At 32.1% G+C, this 24,781-nt stretch overlaps 8 protein-coding genes across 8 annotated transcripts in view; 4 read left to right on the top strand and 4 right to left on the bottom strand.

Moving 5' to 3' along the window:
* Nucleotides 1–13,525, top strand: part of FG379_001515 (very large probable mucin) — a gene marked incomplete at both ends in the record, with an annotated part of 30,888 nt that extends 17,363 nt beyond the window's left edge. Inside the window, 2 exons of the mRNA XM_067327118.1 lie at nucleotides 12–7,693; nucleotides 7,748–13,525. Of these exons, the coding sequence (XP_067182594.1) occupies nucleotides 12–7,693; nucleotides 7,748–13,525 (13,460 nt within the window). The remainder of the gene's footprint in view (nucleotides 1–11; nucleotides 7,694–7,747) is intronic.
* A 699-nt stretch (nucleotides 13,526–14,224) lies between these two features.
* Nucleotides 14,225–15,393, top strand: FG379_001514 (uncharacterized protein; the record flags this gene model as incomplete). Its single annotated transcript, XM_067327117.1, has 3 exons — nucleotides 14,225–14,522; nucleotides 14,578–15,070; nucleotides 15,111–15,393. 3 exons carry the CDS (start codon nucleotides 14,225–14,227, stop codon nucleotides 15,391–15,393), a joined length of 1,074 nt encoding a protein of 357 aa, XP_067182593.1.
* A 354-nt stretch (nucleotides 15,394–15,747) lies between these two features.
* Nucleotides 15,748–16,815, bottom strand: FG379_001513 (uncharacterized protein; the record flags this gene model as incomplete). The annotated part of the gene is made up of 1 exon (XM_067327116.1): nucleotides 15,748–16,815. The coding sequence occupies one exon, from the start codon at nucleotides 16,813–16,815 to the stop codon at nucleotides 15,748–15,750; it is 1,068 nt and encodes a 355-aa protein (XP_067182592.1).
* A 1,096-nt stretch (nucleotides 16,816–17,911) lies between these two features.
* Nucleotides 17,912–18,445, bottom strand: FG379_001512 (uncharacterized protein; the record flags this gene model as incomplete). The annotated part of the gene is made up of 1 exon (XM_067327115.1): nucleotides 17,912–18,445. One exon carries the CDS (start codon nucleotides 18,443–18,445, stop codon nucleotides 17,912–17,914), a length of 534 nt encoding a protein of 177 aa, XP_067182591.1.
* A 2,181-nt stretch (nucleotides 18,446–20,626) lies between these two features.
* Nucleotides 20,627–21,324, top strand: FG379_001510 (uncharacterized protein; the record flags this gene model as incomplete). The annotated part of the gene is made up of 3 exons (XM_067327113.1): nucleotides 20,627–20,675; nucleotides 20,756–20,932; nucleotides 21,011–21,324. 3 exons carry the CDS (start codon nucleotides 20,627–20,629, stop codon nucleotides 21,322–21,324), a joined length of 540 nt encoding a protein of 179 aa, XP_067182589.1.
* Nucleotides 21,325–21,383: 59 nt separating this feature from the next.
* On the bottom strand, nucleotides 21,384–21,917 carry FG379_001509 (uncharacterized protein; the record flags this gene model as incomplete). Its single annotated transcript, XM_067327112.1, has 1 exon — nucleotides 21,384–21,917. One exon carries the CDS (start codon nucleotides 21,915–21,917, stop codon nucleotides 21,384–21,386), a length of 534 nt encoding a protein of 177 aa, XP_067182588.1.
* A 786-nt stretch (nucleotides 21,918–22,703) lies between these two features.
* On the top strand, nucleotides 22,704–24,005 carry FG379_001508 (ULP1 like protease with a chlamydin like cysteine protease domain; the record flags this gene model as incomplete). The annotated part of the gene is made up of 1 exon (XM_067327111.1): nucleotides 22,704–24,005. One exon carries the CDS (start codon nucleotides 22,704–22,706, stop codon nucleotides 24,003–24,005), a length of 1,302 nt encoding a protein of 433 aa, XP_067182587.1.
* A 260-nt stretch (nucleotides 24,006–24,265) lies between these two features.
* On the bottom strand, nucleotides 24,266–24,733 carry FG379_001507 (uncharacterized protein; the record flags this gene model as incomplete). The annotated part of the gene is made up of 1 exon (XM_067327110.1): nucleotides 24,266–24,733. One exon carries the CDS (start codon nucleotides 24,731–24,733, stop codon nucleotides 24,266–24,268), a length of 468 nt encoding a protein of 155 aa, XP_067182586.1.
* Nucleotides 24,734–24,781: the final 48 nt, after the last annotated feature.

Raw genomic sequence — 24,781 nt, 5'->3', positions numbered from 1 at the left:
GGCAATATTAGATTTGAATAATTATATAAGTTGTTCAGGCCCATACCCTGACAACAATATCATTGGTTTTGGTTCAAAATTAAATTGGGAAATAGGATTTGACTCTTACTACTCAATTTACTTGAGCGTATTGAATAGTAATGATAATTTCTATTATACAATATGCCAATTAAATGTGATGAGAGGTGGAATAAAGAACATAATTGATTACATTAACAACAATACAAATTACTATAATTCACTTTCATCATATTCAATCGAATCTATTAACTTTGTATATCCAAGAGGGTATCACCCTTCAGATACTAAATTTACACAATATATATTAGGTTTTCCAAATGGTGGTTACAGAACTAGCTCAAATAGCAAAAGCACAACTAGTTATTACTACCCATATTTTGATAAAACATTAAATGAGTTTAAACCTTTACATAACTACGGATTGAATTATCCACACTATCCACCAGGAATTAAGCCAGCTCCTACTAGTGGTAATTATCATAATACACCGATTGGATACATATATAACACAACAACAAGCCAATTTGAGCCAGAATCCGGCGGTGATGATAATGGTTTGAATCCATTTAGACCTTTATATATTGTAGATGGTATCGATGAATGTGATTTGTATTTATTCACTACTTGCAACTCAACATCTGCAAAGATAATGCCAGAAGGTACATTATTTGATGAGGATTGGACACTATTTGTGATAATAAATACAGGAATACCAGGACCATCATCCGATGATTTACATGGTAATAATTATGCTTATAACTTTATTAGTTCTGACATAGATAGTGGTGAGAATACATTAATATTAACTTTTAGTTACAACAACGAAAGTGTGATATTTAAGAATCATGTAACTAATATTGAAAATAAAGTTGCTTCTCCCCAATGTGGTCCTTATTGTTCAACTTATCAAAAAGGGTTCTTTGCATTTTGGCTGACTTATGAAAAGGTGAGAGATCAATATGTCATTTCAATTAATTCAAATAAAGAGTATTTGATAAACATCCCAGCAGCCAAACAAAGATTTAATAAAATACTTACAGAAAAATACAAAAATGAAGTTTCTTACAATACGTGGTATCTTTATAATATAAACAAAATTCCTAATGTGATTACAACGACAACAACAACACTGCCTCCATGGAATCAGATTGTAAATGATGTTTGTGTATTTGAAAATACATCTACATCAACCAAATGTAATGGTTATAATGCTTCCCTAGGTAAAAATGGATTTGAGTACGGAGACGTGTTGCATATAAGTCTTAACATTGACTTTAATTGCCATAAAAAGATTGAGCATCTAGGAAATAAATATTGGTTGGGATTTGACTTTGTGAAAACAAATAGTGATAATAATGGTGCAAATATTGATAATTCCGAGTACAGTAAAATATTTTCCTTGCTAATAAATAAAACATCAATAGTTATGTACAATTGGGAAACAAAACAAGACTACTCGTCTCCATATACTAATGGATCTTTAGCTTTTAGTGGGATGTTGTTAGAGTTAGAATTGGGATGGAGCAGACTTGGCTTGTTTTTGATGAATGTCGAACAAAATAGTCTCATTCAAATGCAAAATTTGCCCGATACAAGATTTAATGAAATAAAACAATGGGAGAGTCAAAAACAAATTCAAGTTAAATATGAATTGAACAAGGATCACTTTATTTATCCAAATGAAATACTGTATCAAGGATATCAAACATGTTCTTTTTATAATGATTGCAGCACTGAAATAATGTCTTGCAGTAGTCAGGCTTTAATTGACTCATGTAATAAACCAATTCCTGGAATGAGTTGGGTTATTGAGACAAAGTTATCAGAAACAAATGTTAACAATGGTACTTGGGGTGGCTTGTTTGAATACAGTGACTTGATCTCATCTTATAAAATAAATAATAAAACGGATGACGTTTATATTATATATGTGTTCAAAAATAGGGTTGCTATACAAGATATCCATAATAAGATCACATGTGATGGATTATACCCATCCTCTATTCAATTAGATTATGGTGATACAATTACATGGTCTATTGGAATTGATAGTTCATATCTTTTGTATTTAAATGTTCATCAAACCTCAAATGGCCTATCTAATAACAATAAGAGTTACACAGTTTGTGCTGTTCCATTTGACTTATCAATAGGGTCTTTGTCTATTATTTATCCAAGAGGCTTCTCTCCTCTAGAATCGAAATTCATTCAAACCACAAACTCATTCCCTCAGGGTGGATATCAGACTTCAAATGTTAACAATTTCTATGATCCAAACTTTAATATTGATTCTGGTATAAACGAACCACACATTATTTACAATCCAACACTAATTTATCCATTCTTCCCTGTTGGTATTGTCCCTGCACCTATTAGTAGTACATATGACAATACTCCACCTGGTTATTTTTACAACACAACAAGTAGTCTCTTCGAAAGAGAAGTTAATAGCACTAGCGAAAAGACTGATATTCTCAAGGATGAAATTAATCCTTTCCAACCAAGGGAGTTTATCAAGGGTACCGATGAATGTAAACTGGAATTGCTTTCTGTTTGCAATAGTACTAACATCTCAATTGGGTCTTCTAATGAAGAATTTTTCAGAGATAATTGGACTCTATTTGCGATGATCAGTACAGGTATTCCACTATCAAATGGGGAGGATGTAAATTACAATTACAGATATGAATTTATGGGAAGAATAAGAAAACAAAATAGTGGCGAGTCAGAAAACAATAATAGAATTTTGGATTTGGAAATTCATGTTGAGAATGAGGATTTGCATCTTCAACCATATCCTTTAGAAGAAGAAAGAAAAGTAACAGAATTAATTGATAATGAAGAACATAGGGAAGAAAGTACGATTGAAGATGTGTTAGTGTTGTCATTAACTATAAATAACGAAAAAGTGGTATTTAAGAATGAAATATCTGGAGACACCTCAACAGTTGGATCTCCACAGTGTGGCCCTTACTGCTCTACGTATGCAAATGGATTCTTCACTTTTTGGTTAACTTACGACAAGGACTCCAGAAAATATGTAGTTGCAATTAACTCAAACGAAGAAAATTTGGTAGATGTTTCGGGTTTTGATGTAGAGTTCTCTAAAGTTGTTGGAAAATCCGGTTCTAGTCAAGACAGAGGTGAAACTACAAGAACTCTTTGGCAGCTAATTAATGTAGCTCAACATCCTGTCAAACTTTCGACAACAACAACAACAACAACATCTCCTCCATGGGATAGTATTACTCACAGTATTTGTTATTTAAGCGAACCAGGTGTACCTTGTAAGGGATACAAAGCATACTTGGAGAATAATAAATTTAAGGTTGGTGATTTGATATGGTTTTCAACTAGTCTGAAAAACTACGGCATTTCAATACCAACAGATGAAAAATATAAGTCAACTCAAACCTATTGGATGGGATATGATTTAATCAATGAAATGGAGGACGTATTGAGTATTTACTTTAACAGAACGCATATAACATTATATGATAGAATACAAGGAAAACGTTACTTTACGTATTACACTGATGAAATGTTGGTATATGAAGGACTAGAGATAACTCTTGGTATAGGTTTAAGCAAATTTGGTATATTTTTGTTAAATGAAAACTTTAATTCGTTGGTTAATATAAGAAACAATAAAGACTATTCATTCGACAAAATGATTCTTTACGGAAATAACAATAAACATATTTCTCATTTTCTATTAGGTACTGGATTCTTGTACCCAAATAATATATTATTCAGAGGTCACACTACTTGTTCTTTATACAACGACTGTGATTCCGGTTCTTCTGGTTGTCTTGCTCAAGCTCTTAGCAATCCATGCAGACGTTTACATGACGGAATGAGTATTGTTGTTGAGTCGGAAGTTAAGGATACATCTGTGAATAATGGTACATGGGGTCATATGTTACAATTAGATAATCTCATATCAATTTATTATATAAATAATGAGTTGGGAAATGATATATTGGCAATTTATATATTTAGTAATAAAATGGCTCTTCAAAGTATTTTAGATTATACGGTTTGTGATGGTCCGTATCCACAAGGTAATGTACTAAATAATGGTGATAAGTTGAGTTGGAGTATTTCATTAGATTCTCAAGGAATGGTTTATTTGAATACAAACTTTGAAAACCTTAATTACACTGTTTGTTCAATTGAATTCAAGGAGTACTTCGGACCTTTAAGTTATGTATACCCGATAGGTTATTCCCCAGCTGCATCCTCGTTTACTCAGATAAAAGACTCTATTCCTGTAGGTGGATTTGAACCTAGTTCTATATCTGCAGGTTGGGGTTTCTACAAACCTAGTTTTGACTCTGAAACTGATAGTTACGAAACAAAAAAGATGTACGGTGAAAACGTACCGTTTTTGCCAGTGGGGCTAACTTCAGTTCCTTATTATGGAACAAATGAAAATACACCACCAGGATACTTCTTCAATTCAACTACTGGGCAGTTTGAGCCAAAATTGATGGACTATGAAGAAAGTGGAAGTGATAATGAAAATGTAATGTTACAGAAAAATGATTTTAATCCATTCAGACCAAAACATATAATTGATGGAGAAAATGAATGTGATCTTGGGATATTCGATGTTTGTAATTCAACTTCAGTCAGAATTACAAACAATAATGGTAAGAGTTTATTCTTTGAGCAAGGTTGGACTCTATTTATAATGCTCGGTACAGGAGTTCCTTCACATATGGAATTTGAAAATAATGTCAAGTTAAACTACAAATACGAATTTGTGAGTGTTTCAGAGTATTACAATGACAAAGGGGAAGCAGTGATTAAGGAAGAAACAGTTTTGTCTTTAAGCTTCAATAATGAAACTGTTTATTTAACCAATGAAATAACTGGAGACATTTCAATTGCTGGATCTCCACAATGTGGTCCCTATTGTTCTACATACCAAAAGGGATTCTTCGCTTTTTGGCTGACTTATGATCCAGAAATAAGTGTATACACTGTTTCAGTGGACTATAATAAGCAAAAGCTAATTTCAATAAGTTCAGTATTTAAGAAGTTTAATTTAATACGTCCTGAATCGAGATTTACCAACAATTACAGTATTTACCAGCTTACAAATGTAAACAGAATTCCGAAAATACTGTCTACCACAACAACAACAACAACAGCAACACCATGGTTTGAACAAGTATTAGATGAGTGTAGTTTGAGTCCAAATATTCCTTGCAGAGGTATTTCTGCCAAACTTAATAAGCGTTTCTCTGAGGGTGGTGTTATTTGGTTAAACACTACATTAGATATGGGAAAATCCCGAAAAATAAGTCAAATAGAAACAAGTGGTTCAAGCATAGTTACCCCTTCATCTACATATTCATCATTGACTTTATCATCCTCATATTGGTTTGGGTACAAAATGCTACAGAATTCTGTACCAATTTTATCAATATTATTTAATGAAACAGAGATAACTCTTTTGGATCATGTTGGGTTTGGTGAGTATAACTCAAAGTACACAAATGAAATGTTGGCCTACAAAGGAATGAATTTAACTATTGGGATAGGTTGGAGCAGACTCGGAATATTTGTACTAAATGAAAAGAAACAAGCACTTATACATATAAATACGTTAACAGAGATAGATTTTGACCAAATTAGTCCGTATTATCCACAAGAGATTAATAATAATAACAACCCAACAAACTTCCTTCTCACAGGAGACTTTGTATTCCCGGAAAAGATACTTTTAAAAGGATACGAAACGTGCTCATTCTTTGAGGACTGCCCAGAGGAAGCATCTTGCACATCGCAAGCTTTGACGGGAATATGCAGTAAAAAGATTCCTGGTTCTCAGCTTCTAGTTGAAACCAAGATTCAGAATACGTTTGTTTACAATTCAACATGGGGTCCTATTTTCGAGTTGGATAATTTGTTAAGTGTTTACTCTATCGCAGACAATCAGGAGCATAATGAAGATGTGATAAACGTTTACATATTTAACAACAGAATTGCAATGCAAGATATAATGAATAACGTGGTTTGTGGAGGCCCATTCCCATCAAACACTAACATAGATTATGGAGACACATTGACGTGGAGTATTGGATTTGATACTTCCAATCAAATATACTTGAATGTTATTAACTTTGGTTCTTTGGGAAACTTTACTGTTTGTACTGTAAGCACTGGGATTAGGAACAAAGAGTACAAGTATTTGTATCCAAGAGGATATAATCCCTCTTTAGATACAGTTTTCTATGAGATCAAGAATAATTTCCCAGATGGTGGATTTAAGACGACATCTAATTCAAAAGCAGGTTACTATTTCCCATACTTTAATTCAACTTCAGGATTTTATAATCCAGAGAAAACTTTTGGAGTGAACCATCCAAACTTCCCCCCGGGAATCCAAGCTGCTCCTTTGAATGGTTCTCTTATAAACACACCTCCAGGTTACTTTTACAATACTGCAACAGGCTTGTTTGAAAAGGATCCAAATAATACAAATCTTGAGATAAATCCATTCCAGCCAAAGGAAATTTTAAAGGGAACCGAAGAATGTGTTCTTCAAATGTTTGATATTTGTAACTCAACCTCAATTGTTTTTGGTCCTAGTGGTATGTTATTCAAGGAAAACTGGACATTGTTTATTATGCTTAATAATGGAATACCCCCATACATTTCAGAAAACTATGATTTCAACTATAAATATGAATTCATTAATACTCAAACAAATCGCGTAGTTTTAACCCTTTCTTACAATAACGAGACTGTTATATTTAGAAACGAGGCTTCTGGGGAGACTTCAGTAGCTGGTGCTCCACAATGCGGTCCTTACTGCTCAACTCACCCAAATGGTTATTTCACCTTCTGGTTATCATTTGATGCCTCATCAAACACTTATTTTGTTTCAGTGAGTTCTGCTCAGAAGTATCTTTTACATCTTGATGCATTTGGAGCTAATTTTGATGCAGTTTTGCCTTGCTGTTTGGAGGATTATGAAGACAATATTGCTGGGGTGAACAAAGCAAGCTATTCCCTTTGGCAGCTAACAAATATAGTCAGATATCCTGTAAAAATATCTTCAACAACAACAACAACAACTTTACCCCCTTGGTTTGAGGTTGTTCAGGATGAGTGTTTATTAGTACATGATAGTCCAAGACCCTGTAGGGGATATTCTGCATCTATAGATTTAAAAAATTCGGATAACAAATTCAATTTTGGATCAGTTATTCATATGAATACGACTTTAGAGAAAACCTTGGTTCTACCAACTGAGAGTTCAGCGAATTCAGTTTCTCTTGTTTGGAATGGTTTAGAGTTTAAAGACGTACAAGGGAACAAGATCATTTCTCTTTCCTTCAATGAAACCCATATTTCTCTTATAGACTGGAAGGATGAGCTACTTTATTTGTCTCCGTATATTAATGGTAGTGTAGGATATCATGGAAAGCAAATATCAATTTCAATAGGGTGGAGTAGACTTGGGCTCTTTTTGATGAATGAGAGTTTATATTCGTTGATTAAAGTACCTCCAAGAAACGATTTTTCATTTAATTCAATATCAAAAACAATGAACTCTTTTGTAGGTGTAGATGAGAAATCAATGGGAAATTCAATGAATTTCACCCTTGAATCTGGATTTTTATATCCTCAACAAATTTTGTTTGAGGGATACCAGGTTTGTTCAGTCTTTGAAGACTGTTATGCTTCTTCTCTCACCTGCTCTTCTCAGGGTATAACTGAGGTTTGTAGTAGAAATGGTGCAAATAAAAACACAAATGTACACTGGATAGTTGAAACTGAGTTTTCTGAATCCAATAAACTTAATAACGGAACTTGGGGTTCCAAGTTTGAGCTACCTGATCTAATTGGATCATTCTCAGCTACAAATGGAGCGGAGGAGGAGATGCTCACAATTTATATATTTGATAACAGAATTGTTCTTCAAAATATACCAGGAAACAACTTCTGTGGAGGGGTTTATCCAGATGAGAGAATAGTTGATTTTGGCGACAGATTAGTCTGGTCTTTGGGAATAGATGAAAGTGGTTTACTTTATTTAAATACTAAAAATGCAAAAGAGACCAAGTTCTTCACCATTTGTGCAATAAGATATGATGAATTTCTCCTGTCACCAATAAAGTCAATTTATCCAAGAGGATACTCTCCAAATATTTCCAAGTTTACCCAAGAAATAGGAAATAATTACTTCCCTAACGGAGGATTTGAAACTTCAGACTCAACTGGATTCTACAATCCACCTAAAAATGATCATGGGGTTTATCAACCACAAGCTATTTTCTCCAGTAAAGAGAGTAATAATCCATTCTTCCCTGTAGGTTTGATCCCTGCTCCTACTGATGGAAATTATCTTAATACACCTCCAGGATATGTTTACAATAAAACTTCAGGCTTATTTGAGAATACAGATTTAAATAACAGTAACAAAATCAATCCGTATCAATTTAAAGAGTTGGTTGTTGGTCAAAAAGAATGTGATCTTTACGTATTATCCACATGTAATAGTACAATAGCCAATTTAAAACCAACAGGAACATTGTTCACTTCGGGATGGACTTTATTTGTATCAATTGCAACGGGAATTCCAGAAAATGGCGAGTTGGGCAATTCAATTTTGGGTTCTCAACAAGCAAACAATGCAGTTGCTATCAATAACATTTCCTCGTCTATAAGTTCACATTACAATTTTGTGTATCAATTTATTGATACATTTACAAGCAAGATTGTACTCTCTGTGAGCATCTCAAGTGATTTTACGGAAATAAGAAATGAAATTACTGGTGAGAAGGTAACCTCTGTTTCACCACAATGTGGTCCTCTTTGTTCAACATATCCTGGTGGATACTTTACATTCTGGCTGAGTTACAATTCAACCTCAGATGTTATATCATTAATGGTAAACAGGAATAGAGATCTTCTTTTACAACTTAAAAATGCCAAATCTGTCTCTTCATTTGATAGAATAAGACCTTGTTGCAGCAGTGAAGTACTAAATTCATTCACTCTTTGGCAATTAAGCAACACTGCAAGGACTTCAGTAGTTGGGGATTCTAGTTCCGTTTCTGTAGCAACAACCACAACTACAACCACCAAAACTCCTTGGCAAGAAGATCCAAAGGAAGAGTGTATTCTTGAAGTAAATGTTCCTTGTAAAGGGTTAAGAGCAATTTTGGATCAAAGAAACGACTCCTTGGAGGAGAATGAGTACGACTCAGAGTTTAAACATGGAAGGGTTGCATGGTTGAGCTTTGAAATTCCAACAGATAACGGTTCGTGCAAGGCAAATTCTTATATTCAGTCCCAAAAGTCTGTCTGGTTTGGGTACAACTTTATCAGAAAAGAGCAGGATATGAATATTATCAGCAGTGCGAATCAGACTTCAAGTTCCAACAACATAAGAGAAAGATATATTTTATCCTTGATGTTTAACGAAACTTCAATAATATTGTTTGATTGGAACAATATGCAAGAGCATGTCTCACCATATGTTGATGGTGTATTATCTTACAAAGGGATGAGTTTGACCTTGGGTATAGGATGGAGTCGACTTGGATTATTCTTGCTTAATGAAAAAAGTGAGGCTTTGCTCTCTTTTAAAACTATATCAGACTATAGTTTCAATATTATTTCAACTTGCAATTACGATGGCAATAATGAAAATGTACAAGAAACAAGAGATAAGCAAGTATTTGTACATAATAAATACACCATGTTCTTATTAAGTGGGGAAAGTTTTGTTTTCCCAAATAAGGTTCTTTATAATGGTTACGAAACATGCTCTTTGTTTGGAAATTGTAGATCTAGATCTATTTCATGCTCAGCACAGGTAATACAAGATCTTTGCGATTATGAGGAATATGATCAGGGTACAGATGAGCCTGGAGAGCCTTCTAGAAACTTTATTAACACAAGTTGGGAGATGGAGATGGTCATTTCTGATACAAAAGTAAACAACGGAACTTGGGGAATGCAATTCCAGTTCCAAAATCTCCTATCAGTTTTGGTTATTGGAGATGAAAAAGATAGGGAGATAGGATACATTTACATTCTTGAGTCCAGAATTGCTTTACAGAATGAAAGAGGAGCAGTTTGTAGTGGTCTGTATCCACAACAAGCTTCCGAGAACAGCGTAATAACAAATAACAGTACTATTTCAGTTGCGAGATCGAAGTTAAAGTCAAGTTTGAAGTCCAAATCTACTAAAAGATCTAGATCTTCTGTCTCAACACTAAACAACGGTGACTTGAATGTCCATAAATTTAAATATGGAGATAAAATTAAGCTGTCATTGGGAGTTGACAAGACGAATATCCTTTATTTAAATGTATTTGATGAAAAAAATAGCGAGTACAATACCATTTGCGCTTTGGATTCAGGCAGGACTTCAGATAAGAGTAATGCCTGGAAAATAAACAAAATATATCCAAAAGGAGCTTCTCCTAGAGCCATTAACCTTGTTCAAACCAGAGGATTATTCCAAAGTGGAGGATACAAACCTTCAAACAAGGGAAATAACTCGCTTTATAGTCCGGAATATGATGAGAATACAGGAATGTACAGTCCACTACCAAAGTACCAAACAACCTATCCTTATTTCCCTTCAGGAATAACACCTGCTCCTCTTTACGGTGATGAATTTAATACACCTCCAGGATACCAGTTTAACTCAACTACAAGTCAGTTTGAGAAAATTGGTAATTATAGTGGAGAATTGAATCCTTTCAGACCTCCTTTCATGATTGAAGGCAAGGAAGAATGTGATCTTGAAATGTTTGATGTTTGCAACAGTACCGGAATAACATTAGTTCCATCAGGAATTTTGTTTTCAGATAGCTGGACATTGATGGGAATGATTTCAACCGGAGTTCCACATCCAGAAGAGGTCAATGGTGTGCTTCCGAGACCTAGGAACTACAGATACGAATTTTACAACACTCATACATCCAATTTGGTGTTCTCCTTTGAGTATTCGAACATGGTAGTTGCTCTAACAAATGAGATAAATAAGATAACCGTTTATTCATATTCCCCACAATGTGGCCCTTTCTGTTCAACATATCCAAGTGGATTTTTCACATTTTGGGTCACAAGAGATAACAAACAGGGTTCTTATACCGTGACGGTTAATTCAAATTCGGACAGACTTTTGTATTTGAATGGTATTTCCGAGAGCTTTAACAAGGTCATAGGAGTAGGTTCAAACTCTTCTGCCAATTCAACTAGGAGCTATTCTCTTTGGCAAATGGTGAATAGATCAAGATCTCCAATATCTCTTTCAACAACAACAACAACAACAACAACTACAACTACAACAACTACTACTACTACCACGGAAAGTGCGTCAGGTGAGACGGATGATTCTGGAGCAGTTGTTCCGCCAGGTTTGGATGAATCAATCACTACTCCTGGTTCTGGAGGGTGTCCTCTAATAGTAGGTACTGCATGTACTGGAGGATTTGGTTATTTTGATGGAAAAACCACAGAGAGTTCTTGGAATGAGGGAGTTGCAGTTTCAATCAAATTTAAACTTCCTAAAATAACGAGAAACAGATTCATATACTATTTGGACAACTCTCTCAGAGTTTTGTCCACTTCATCAACATTTAGTTTGACATTAATAAAGAATGGAATTAATGCTGGCAGTATATTATTTGAACAAAACAAAATCACAGCAGTATTAAATGAAACAACTATCTCTAGTCAATACAGTAATGGTGCTTTGTATTCAGAGGATGATATCATTCAAATAACATTAATAGGCGCAAATGGACTGTTTTATGTAATGGATTCAACAGGATTTGCAATGTTAGAATATCCAAATTTAATGCTTGGTGAGGAGGAAATAAGGTCAAAGCTTAATTTCTCATTTACAGATATATATCCATCTATTCCAACTCGTCTGATATTTAGCGTAGATATTTACCAAGGTTATCCATTTATTTTATTAAATGGATATCTACATTCAAGTTTAACTAGTTACTGCAAAGTAGACGAAACTTCTGTTGTTAATCAGGCAATTAAGGGGCTTTGTAGTTATCCTCAAAAAGGATTATATTGGGAAATTAACACAAAAGTAGTTAACACCAAGTTAAGTACTGGTTTATATGGAGATCTTTATGATAATATAGATCTAATGTCTGCATATACACTTAATAATGGCACTCATGACACAGTTGGGTTCCTATTTTATAAAAAGTTTGCCTTGATGATAAACTTGATTACCGGTGAACAGTGTAGTGGAATACATCCAAATTACGCAGAACTAGAGTACGATCAAACTCACGAATGGAGCATTGGAATAGGTGATAATGCAATATTCCTAAATGAAAATGATTTATACAGCTTCGATAAAACATATACTATATGTGCATTACATCTAACAACTAATATATTCCCTACGTCCAATTTCATCCCAGTGGGTGGAAATCCATATAGGAACATGAAATTTACTCAATACGGGAAAGGATTCCCTGAAAAGGGTTATGAAACTACACAAAAAGATAATGAAGTTCCTATTAAAGGAGTTTTAATGGCTCAAGTTCTTGTTACTAACTTTGATTACTTTGCTCAGAAACAAATAGCCGATGAGAGGTTTGTAGAGTTTAAGCAACTTTTTATTTCATCTATAAAGACATCACTTGGACCAACTGATAGATTCGTCGGAATAGTTGGTCTTACTCCAAGGAATGTTCAGGTAAAAAGAGTTGGAAATACAATCTTCCAAACAGCTACAGGTGATATACTAGTTACTTTTTACATATACACAAATGTTGGGCAAACACTAAAGGAATTCTCGAAAGAACTTTCAAGTAAGGTGGTATTTAACTCAGTTAGTGTTTTTGGCCAAATATTTGATTGGAGTCAATTCAACTTTTTGAGTAAGGATGTTTCACCTAGCATTGAAGATATTGCGAATCAAACATCTTGTTTGGGGTACAATTATGGTACTTCAATTTTGGAGGATATTGTGAATAAATACGGTTTTTATTCAGACGTTGTTACAGTATTCCCAAAAGAATCAGTAATAGGATATTTCTCATTTAGCGACATTATTCCAAATGTACCGACATTTTACGATCATCAAGTTTTCGTTGCTAATTTCAAGAAGAATCTTTCAAAAGTAGTCAATGTTGACTATTCAGATATTGGTGTAATTGCAGTTGCGGATACTCCAATTGTAAATGGAAGGCTTGGGTATGGTGTCCTCAAGTTTTACATTAAATCAAACGATATTGATTACTCCTCTGAATTGGTAGAAAGACTTTCCATTGGACTATCTAAGAGAAACAATGCCTTTACAAAGAATATGAATTGGAAGCAAATAGAAATAGGATCATGCAGAAAACCAAAATACTTTGTATACCAACATGATTACAGAATAAAAGGGAAAACAAACTACTCTTATAATGTTGATAACGTTAATGATGAAGTTAGTCCTTTCTATGATGAACCTAAAAACGATGATAAAGATCAAGATGAACAATACTAGCAATTGAATTGTTTCCCTTGCAAATATGATCTACAGAACACTTTTTTTATTCATTAAAAAAAATTTTTGTTTTATTCTGTAAATGAATAAATAAATTTGCGTTCACCATGGTTACTATTTTTTGAGAGTGAGTGAAGCAGTGCCAGGACAATGCGAAATACCTATTGTATTATACAGGGCTGAAGATATCCTAATTATATCTGTCAATTAATTATTTTATTTCTCTTCTTTTCTCATCACATTTTTATTCAATATACAATTTTTTATTTCTTCCTGTTAAATTCTTCGATTGAATTTCATTTTCAATTACTATATTATTGTTAGAATACCAAAAGTGCATTTAAACTATATTGTTATACCCACCTCTTAGGTACCACCGTGAAAATGCAATTTTTAATGACCCGTCTAATATTTAGAGGTCTATTGTCAAGTAATTGGCATTTGTTTGTTCTGTTCTTATATCTTTCTTGTCTGTTTTGTATTCACAAAGTGTTTGTGTTTAGACTTGGTCGTTTGAAGAAGGGCAGTTACCAGAAAACATAAATGAGCTCAGAGAATAATTGTGTATTTGAGAAAGTGAAGGGTTATGTGTTTAGTTTGTCTTTGGGACGCGTTATCAAAACAGTGTTTTTCTTATTGGCTGCATTGGTGTTAATGCTTGGAATTTGTGTATGATTTTACCAGGATAAGTTGATACTCATGCCGCATTCAGTCGGTGTTGATGAAATACATCCGAACAAGATTGGGATCAATTCTGATGATGTGACGCTTATTGCGGATGATGGAATTAAATTGAGCTGCTGGTTTATGTATCACAACAAGAATGACAGGTATGAGAAGCTAAGTGATTCATCAATAAGGGCAAGACGAAGAATATTGAAAGAGTGTAATATGAATGGTAGTATTACTGACAGTGACGATGTACCAAGTGATAAGGTATATGCTAATACTGATTTAAAGAGAAGAGTACCGTTTTACTTAAGACATTGTTTCCCAAGTTATTATGAGGAATACGGGAAATGGAAAAAGTTCCGAAGATTCTTTTTTCCCAGGTAATAACGAAAATATTGGAGGCCGAAGTAGACATTTCTGGGAATTGTATAATTTAATGGGAGTCAATGTATTTGTTGTTTTCTATAGAGGTTATGGTAATAGTAGTGGAGTAACATCTGAGGATGGTTTTTATCTAGATGCTAAAGCGGCTTATGAATATTTGTTGTCAAGAACAGATATTTTTGATAAGGATAAATTATTTGTTTATGGGTATTCAATTGGAGGAGCAGTTGCTATTGATTTTGCATCTAAATACAAGGTATCTGGATTGATATTGGAGAATACTTTCAAGGATTTGAAGACTGTTTGGTCGAAGGTTTGCCCAGTATTTGCAAAAATACCATTGTTTTTAGATATTTTTCAAGTAGTAAAGTTTGAATCTTACTCAAAGATTCCAAATGTTGCTGTTCCGACTTTGTATATTGTTGGGTTGATGGACAGATTATCATCCCCTACAGATTCCATAGAACTTTACAAAAAACTCTGGCACCAGTCCGAAATGGTCTAGAATATTCACAGTTTCTACTGGAAGCCACCATGACACATGGTTAGAAGCTGTATTTGATTACTATAGGGTTATTTTTAGATTCATTTACGATACAAATAATATTAATTGTGTTGATTGTTCGTACATTTATAACTTTAATCAACATCAAAGACCTGTGGTGTTTGATATTGAACATGAACACAAAACAGAATCAGTTGGCATGGAAAAATCTCAAAACGAATTGTCTGTTGGTATGGTAAAATCGTCTTTATCATCTAAGAATAAAAAAAGCATCAGACCTAGTAGTGACACGAAAAACCTGGTTTAATGATTCTGCGAATATATTTTTGTTGATTAATTCCGAATAGATAACATATTTAATTGTATCTCCGTGTCCAATGGAAACACCTTGTTTTAGTATAAATAGAAGGGATTGTGGATACTGGTATTTACTTTGAAGTAAACGGAGGGCGACATCGCACCTAGTAGCCATGAGTATTCAGAAGATGTGTATTATTTAGTATGACTTATCACAATTTAAGTTAGGTGAAAGAAAAAAGACCAAATATTGACCTGCTAGTTTAGTTTTTTTTGGGTAGAAACAACACACAAATTTAGACTCAGGTCAATAAACTAATATGTTAATGCATAGTAATATACTTTATTTTTAACTATAATAAGATTAATCGCTGTTATTTGGAGGCTTTTCCCCTCCAATATCCCTTTCTTCATCAACCTGCTGTATCCCACTGATCTTTTCATCGTCATGGTTTTGCAGAAGTTTTTGAATCTCTTCCCCTTCAACAGGAAGGGGGTCAACAAGAAGGTTCTTTTCTCTAAATAAGAACCACAAAAACAAAAGTAACAGTGGATAGAAAAGAGTGAAAATGAATATTAGGAGACTTGGGGCGATTTTAATGTGACTTTCATCATCAAAGTTAAAGAATGTGTAAAGACCATTTATGTTTATTGGAAGATATGATAAAAACGAGTTAGGAAACAGCTTTATAACTGTAATTGAAAGTAATATACCAATAATGTAGGCATAGAGGTAAAGCCCATGCAATAAAAAGAAGGGCTGATAGGTTGTATAACAATCCCAAAATACTAGAATACTGGCAATTGCATGTTTACATATTGCCAATAAAAGGGTTAGCTTAGAGTTAGGATGTGAAACCATCCAATAGCCAATATTAACTATAAGTCCCGTAGGTAATAAGAAGCTTTGTATCATCCACGCATACCAACATGTCCAATTGAGATAACTCTTATATCCTATTATATCCTCTATTTCATTTATCTCCTTGCCGTATATATTATCATCTATACTGGAATTAATTACTTGCTGTGATTGAATTGATGCGAAACTAAGTACTAAAAAATAACCTATTGTTGCTATACTGCACCAATTTGTAGTGTAATATCTCGCCAAATTCTCTATTTTCCACATTTTTATTTCTGTAAATATATCATATAAGATCACCGAACAGAAAAAAAACAAACATGAAAGCCTAAACAACAGTACTTTTGAGTGGTTTATATATGGAAGCCAGCTAGACGAAAATATTATCCTGCAATCACCCCTTTCCAATTTAAAGTATAGTCTGGAAAATTGAAACTCCCAAAGGAACGATTTCCAATATGAATTTAAATCACCATGAAATTTTTTTCCATTGTTTGTTCCTTCATTTGGTAACAGATTTATAGGCTTTTTGCTTAATATGTCCAGAAGATCATTATTTACCAACATTTTGACATTTCTGACTTACACACATAAAGAACTAAAATAATTTATTTCAATGAACTTTTTCAAAATATATTGTATTTGTTGAATGCAAACTGCTTAGTATTTATTCTGAAAATGCAATTTCAATAAAACAATTATTTTGTGAAATACAAAAACTTTGATAGTTTTACTCGTATTAATTATTATTTTCACAAAAAAATATAAATTTACTAATATATATAAGCGAGTGTATATATAGGTATATATACAGAAGTGAATTCAAGTACTTATTTATGTTGTTTATATAACCCACTAGTATATACTCATTTACTTTCAACCATTCTATTTCATTATAGTCATTCTCCGTATTCCTTTCTTCTCTTGACTCTTTTTATCAAAAAAAATTGGCGTCAAACAATACTGTAATTTAGTTTAAATAATATTACTTTTGTTTTTATTATTATCTTTAGATATTCAGCACTCTTAAACTTCTCAGGTGTTGCGTTAAAGTACGCATAGAATGGTGGTAGGTTGGCACACCACACACCAATAGTTAAAATTTAAAATTAAAAAGCAACTTAAACCAAATAGGGAAAAAAGAACGGGGTTGAACAAACTTACAGCGAATAACACGAGATTACCAGATTTATTGACCCATAAAAAAAGAAATCACATTATACAGATAAAATACAAGCGGGTAAACGTGTAGGAATACAGGTGTATTTTTCTGGATGAATGAAACATGTACAATGATAGCTAAAAAATAAATTCTTTTAGGGGGTTTTGCTTCTAATTATTATATACCTACAACTAAATACACACCAAAACAGTATTTGTAATGGAAAACCAAACAAAAAATACATACAGTACAAAAATTCACCTTTCTTCAATAATAGATATTTTGTTTACTCTTCGCAATTTGCGTAGTAAAACGGTTATTGTTTCATAAACACCTTATTTCTCGCCTCAATGCCATTATAAACCTATATATATATATATATAGTTTTTAATTAATCCTTTCTCTAATTATATAAATATTCGTGCCGTGCATGCATTTGTAGATGCTCGTACCATTAATTATTCTAGAGCAGTAAAATGCTTTAAGATTAGCGCCATATTATTAATAAATATCAGAGCCAAATTTATTAATAATACTGTTATTCATCACTGAAGAATGAGAAGACTGTATATAAAGATTAAGTGTTTCGTTTGCATCTACAACCTTTTTAAGCTGCGTTTTACATTCATTTAGTTCCTTTTCTTTTTGCGCATATAAATCGTTAATATGATTAATTTTATCCAAAAGTGATCTTACAACTTTTTGCAATGTTGCATGACTTGTTTGTAAATTTTCATACTTATTTAGCAATTGTATATAATTATCCTTGCTTGGTTCAAATTTAATGCTTCTATTGTCTCTTTCAGCCATAGTTTCGCTTTGTGGCAAAACGAATCCGAGAGACGTTGAGGATGAGGATCCATCCAAAGTTTTTGTATTCTCTTTTTCACTTTCTACATTTTTTATATCAAGTATAGGCCTACCACTGAAGTCAACGCCTAGTATGTTTCGCTTTTTTTCAAAATGATAAAGACCATGTTCTTCTATATCTTGAAGTCCGCGAATGACTTCTGATCTCTCCTTTCTTTTATTCATCGATTTTACGGCAATTTATCTAATGCTTGTTTATCAAATTTAGTATAAATATTTTCAAATGTTACAGAGATTTGCGTATTACGCTCTCTTTATTATTGCTCAAACTTTCGTTCTTTTGTAGCATGATTTGGGCTAATTAGCCAAAATTAAAGCTGAATGCTGATATATATAGAGATGTATTGTTTACATGCAATGCATATAATATTCTTTTATATCCAGGAAAACATTAACACCAAACTAAATAAATATATTGTTTACGTACTTCGTAAACTCTTATATTAAGCAACTTCGCGAGTGTAAATATATGTCAATAACGGCACAATCGGCTCAAAATGGAAACTGAGTTATATCGGGTTATTGTATTCAGGTTATTAAAACAGAAAGTATAGATGATTACCACATGTATTTAAAAGACAAAGGGAACATACGCTCACATGTACTGTTTAGTATATTCCAGTTCTGTCTTAACAAAGCAAATAGTCGAGGAAAATACACCAAAATATGTTACTCTCGTAGCAGTTTTTCGCATAAATGCTTGCAATAAAAAACCAACCACGATAGTTATTCTAATTCTCGATAGGTCTATTTACTTCTTGTATTTGCATTCAGATTAGATTGTTATCCCTGTTCCTGTAAATTTTGTTTTTTTTTTCCAGTTTTCTTTTGTATTTCTTACCGTCCTTATACTTTCAAAAACCTCTGCAAACTACTATTTCCATTAAGATGAAAGAAAAAAATCCAGTTTGCCGCGTAAGTAATAGGTCTAATTGTGTTTAATACATAAAAATTTGTGTATACGGTTTTTTTCTTTTTTTACAGCTCAAATGTATGCATATATTTAAATATTTGTTTTGGCTTAGTTAATAAATGTAATATTTACACAATCGATACTAATCATTAATTATACTGTAAAAATATGCAAAATAGACTTGTGTGCTTATTTATGCAGTATGGTATTTACATTCTTTAAATGTTGCTTTGTTTTTAAATCGGCACAATGACAAAATTGTTATTTATTTTCTTTTTTCCACTTTAAATTGCTATTCATTGATTTATTTGATATAATTGCCCAATTTGTCATGCGAGAACCCGGCCCCTCTATTCACTATTTTTGCATGTTTTAGTGTTTGCATTTAAAGTATGTGTTTATGAATATTAGCATGTGGGAGAATGTGACAAGTGTTTTTAATTTCACAGTGTCGGTACGTGTATTGTTATTTTGTAACATAATTATGTGCAACAATCATTACTTAATATAATTATTTTGTTGAAGTCCAATATTAAAGTAATGAGAACAAGGACGTTAGACAAAAAAACGAATAAAATTAAAGAAATTTTAGTTTTCTTTCGAAAATTATTCTATTTGTGGTGGGGATTTTACGTCATTAAATTTAAAGAAAAAACAACAGCCAATAACAACAAAAACACAACCAAATGTTAACCAAACATAATTAGGCCCATTTGCATTTCATATAAACTTATTAGTGAGGAATTTTCTGTTTAACATTTAAACATGGAATTTACATTTTTACGATTTTTATTGGGATAAGGGCGTCACATAGAATACGTATCAAAAAGTGCAAGTATTTGTGCATATATTTCTGTCCTTAGTTGCCATATTCCAAAATTTTGTATAATTAACTACTGAACATTCACTAAATTGTGTGCATGAAAAATAGCTTGATGCTTTTTACAAATATAAACAAACGAGGGATTGATCAGAAATGAAATAAAACATTAACAAATAATAATAACAAGTATATAGTCCAAATCAGTGTCGTTTTATATTATGTACAACACAATGTATACTCTTTTTAATTAAATTTATATAGATGCAAAACATCTAGTATAAATCAAAAAGGCGGCAAAATGGTCATGCCTTGTTTTTTCATACTTGAATATATAAAAATTTGAATATTTGTAGTTAATGTAAAAGGGTATTTTGTGGGTTAGGTGGAAATAGGAAAAGAAATGCATTGAATAATTGCTATTAACAAATATAAACAGTATAAGTAATTATTCTTGCACATTTTTTGTTTATATCTTTACCGGAGAACACATTCGTTTGGTTTCCAAATAGACAGCGATTTATTTCAGAATAGTGTTATAACTTGGTGAAGCGAAAATCAACAAATTATCAATTTAAAATTGACTAAAGCTGGTCTGTTTATAATAAATAAAATGGAGAACGTACGCACAAATTTCGCTAATAGTGAGGATTTCCCTGCAAGTAAGTTTTTTTTCTTGAAAAATTATTTGAACAATAACAACGAAAATGACTAATAAATTATTAATTGAAAATTTGTAAAGATGTTGAAAATTTCATGAAATTATCATACAAACAGCAGATAGAGTTGGTGACAGAACAAGAAAAACAAAAGCTAAAGCTTTATACGGATTATATTATAAATAGCATTCCGCATAATATTAGAAAACTAAAGATAAAAGATATATTAAGTGACGAGGGAAAAAATATTCTACTTACAGGTAGGTGAAAAATTACCAAAACCTCCATCTCCGCAAAATAACTATATAATCCAAAAAAATAAATATTAAAATGAACAGAAGAAGAAAGGAATGAAATACTGGACAAGTTGAATGACATAATCGAAGTAGCTTCATCAAATGACAAGAATAAAAAACATGAACCCCTAACGAAAGAAAACATGACATCACTTGAAATAATAAATGAAGATCAAGAACATGAAGAGGAACACAAGAGGGCAAATCTGAGAAGAACAAAAGTTAAACTTCTCCCAATTATGAATACATGCTATACAATTATAAGAAAAGATGACGAAAATAGAGATCTAGATAATAAATCATCCTCTGAATTAAACTCTTCAAATGTAATTGACGTAATAAGTTCTGTTAAATAAGTAATATAATAAAAAATGAATTTAAAGTATAAATAGAAATTGAAGATAACGATATGATTTTATAGATAAGGATGTATTTTATTAATCCCAGATATAACTTTATTGTACGAACTGTAAAATGGTTTATCTTTGATTCTATTTTCATTGATGAATGATATCATAATTGCACTAGCAGGTCTTTTTGTTTTGCAAATAGTTCCTAGTGTTCGCTTGCTTCCGAGGTATCCATAGTAAATGTTCTTTTCCTCGCAAAGTATTGGAATGTGAGCAATTATATCAATGGGATGAATATCACATGCCAAGAAAACAATTCCAGTTTGTCCTTTTCTAATAGACTTTGTGACTTCACTAACTCCTCTTTTGATGAACCTTTCTTTTTTACCTGACTTATCTTTGTTGCATTCTCTTTCAAATTCCTGTACTTTTTTAAGTAATTTAAGACAACGTTCGAGCAATTTACCTTTGAATATAGGATCGGCTATAGGCGATTTGTTTAATATTTTCATCTCGCCATTTACACTGCTGTCTCCGTTGGAACAGTCATCTTCAACCGCTTTATCGGTAGCTGCTTCTCGTTTCTTGTCTTTCCCCATTCCTCCCCAGTTTATATTGATCACCGTTTACCTTTATTTAGAAGAATCGATTTGGAAATTCCTATATCGCAATGGCGCTATATTATTAGTTTCAAGAATAGAGAAATAATGAGTTATTCAAATATAAACAGTTGTAATGTAACTAACTGCTACTAATGATGATTTCTTTCTCTTCTTTATTTAATATTATTTCTTGTTAACTTTTTGAATCTGGGCCTATTGTAATAAATTACTATTAATTTGCACTTGGCTCTAGCGGGCCATATTTTGCGGGAAATGCGTTGTTATTTAAGGTACAAGAAAAGTCTAGTACTTTGGGTTAAACAAAAAGGCATTCAATTCTTAAAATATAGATGAAATATTGAAGTGAGAATAGGGATATCTGTGAAAAAAGAGAACACACTTTATTATTTTGAAGAGTAGTGAGAACTTCATCTTTTCGGTATTATCTATTGCACTTTTTGTATTACTTTGGATTGATAAAGTGTGTTATCTGTTTTACCATAACCAATGGAATATAGTTTGTGGGTATTCTAAACAAATAGGGAAATAATAGCCGTGGCAATATAGAAGAATAGAAAGACAAGTTGGCTGCTACGAAAGTTTGTCAAGAATGTAAAATTAAAGTAATATAAATACCCAAGCTAAACAAAAACAGAGAAAGATAGGCAATATTGGCAAGAACAATTAAAAAATAAATAATCTCAACGCAATTATTGCTTAATAACTAGTATTTTTGCAAGCTTTAACACACATATCGTTTTGTATCAATAAAAATAGAATTAAATGAGTGGGAAAATATATTTAGACAAAAATGAAAACAATGAAAGGGAAAGTGACTACGAACTAATAGATACATGTGAAAAGGTAGAGTTGAATGGAATATGTCTAGATAAAGAAAAGGCGATAAAACAAATAACAAACAATGAGTATTTGGATGATTTAACAATAGATTTCTTTCTAGAATTGGCGAAAGTAATTTGTGTAAATAATGACGATAATATAATAGACTTGGATGACGAAAAATACGCGGATATTATAACAGAAACAGATTATTTGGATGATGAAGAAGAGATGAGAATGGATACCAAAAAGGAACAGGGGATAATGATAAATGAAAAAAACAGATTTAAAAGTAAAATAAACTATTGCATATTAACTAGCCTCTTTAACACTATATTAAGTGGATGTAGAGAAATTTTGGATGATTACATGTGTATAAGAAGATGGTTGAAGAAGTTGAATACACCAATATTATTAAGTGATGTAATTGTTATACCGATGCATTGTAGTATTTCAAGTCATTGGTGGTTAATGATTATATGTTACCCTTGGAGACTATTTGAATCTAGGAACTCACGGATTAGATTTAGAATAAGGAGCAGTGATGACAAGAACAATAATAGTAATAGTATAGAAAATTCGTCTAAAGGATGGATAATATGCATGGATTCTTTAGGAAACAGAAATGTAGGCATAACCGAAAAAAAGAAACAAATATTAAAAATATTACGTTTTTTAAATGTCGAGTATTATACTAATAACATGTATTCAAAGTATATATCTAGCGAAGACGTATTTATAAAAAGTCCAGAAAGTATATTAAAAATTGAAGAGAATAAGTTGCTAAGTGATTGGTTCGTATTACACTCACCTAGGAATGTTCCATATCAGGAAAATAGTTTTGACTGTGGTGTTTATATAATTGAATATATACATTTGTTGTTTCATTTAGGTACTGAGATGTTTAATAATATGACTATTAAATATGAAAGTGAATTTGATTACATGAATAAAAACACAATATTTAATAATAAATGGATAAGTAATAGGAGAAACGTTTATGCAAGAACAATAGATTTTATAAGTTATAATACCAATTGGACAAAGGATACTTGCCTTAAAAATAGGTTAGTAAATATTTTCGATGACAATATGGAAATATATAAAGCTGAGAACAATAGGGACATTAGATTTTCGTCTTCAACAAGAAATTCTAATTACAATAGAAAAAGATTCTCAATGTATTCTTTCAACAAGAATTACTTTTTTGGAAACAAAGATGGGAGGAACAATGAAAAAAAATAATATATATACCGTATTTTAACTATAGTTATCATCTATTTGTTACTTATTGCTACCGTCTATACATATAATTAATCTAGTTTTTGGTTTTCGGTAATTAATACTGTTTTTTAAAGGTTTGAATTAGGATGATTGTATTTTTTCCCAAAATTTATTCAATACAACTTGCAGCTTTTTTGAGTTAATATAAGTTTATTCATTTGTTTGTTGCAGTAGAAACTGCTATTTACATCCGCTTTACTCTTGATAAAGTAGTTAGGACATTAATAAAGTAAACGTACCTGCGCTTTGTTACAGTTTGATATAACCTTAATCCCACTTAGTATCAAAAGCATTTCTTTATATGAATTCGCTGAAAACCAGACCACTCCATTTTGTCCAACACAAACTTCATATGGAAAATACTCAGATAAAAGTTCGAATAAGTAACACTTATCTGCTAGTAGTATACTAGTGGTTGAGAGTGGAATACTAACTGTCATTCCATCTTTAATGCAAGTTCTTTCTTTGTTAGAATCACTTATATGACTTGAATTTGAATTGTTTTTACTATAATTCTTAAGAACTCCAAGATAATTTTCATTATTAGACCATGTTCTTTTTTCCTCTGGAGTAATACAAGTTAATTCTATTTCCCCACTTCTTGAATCTGCATAATATACTCTACAACAAATGTGGTTGCCGATTGCAATATTTGGTCTATTTCTTTTTGTTGCTCCTTCAAATGCCATATCAGAAATAATTGCATCATATGCACAATTCAAAGAGACCTTTGATAA

Source organism: Cryptosporidium bovis (assembly GCF_009768925.1).
Source record: "Cryptosporidium bovis isolate 45015 chromosome Unknown contig_22, whole genome shotgun sequence".
NCBI classification, from domain to species: Eukaryota; Apicomplexa; class Conoidasida; order Eucoccidiorida; family Cryptosporidiidae; genus Cryptosporidium; species Cryptosporidium bovis.
This window is presented reverse-complemented; position numbering and strand designations above follow the sequence as displayed.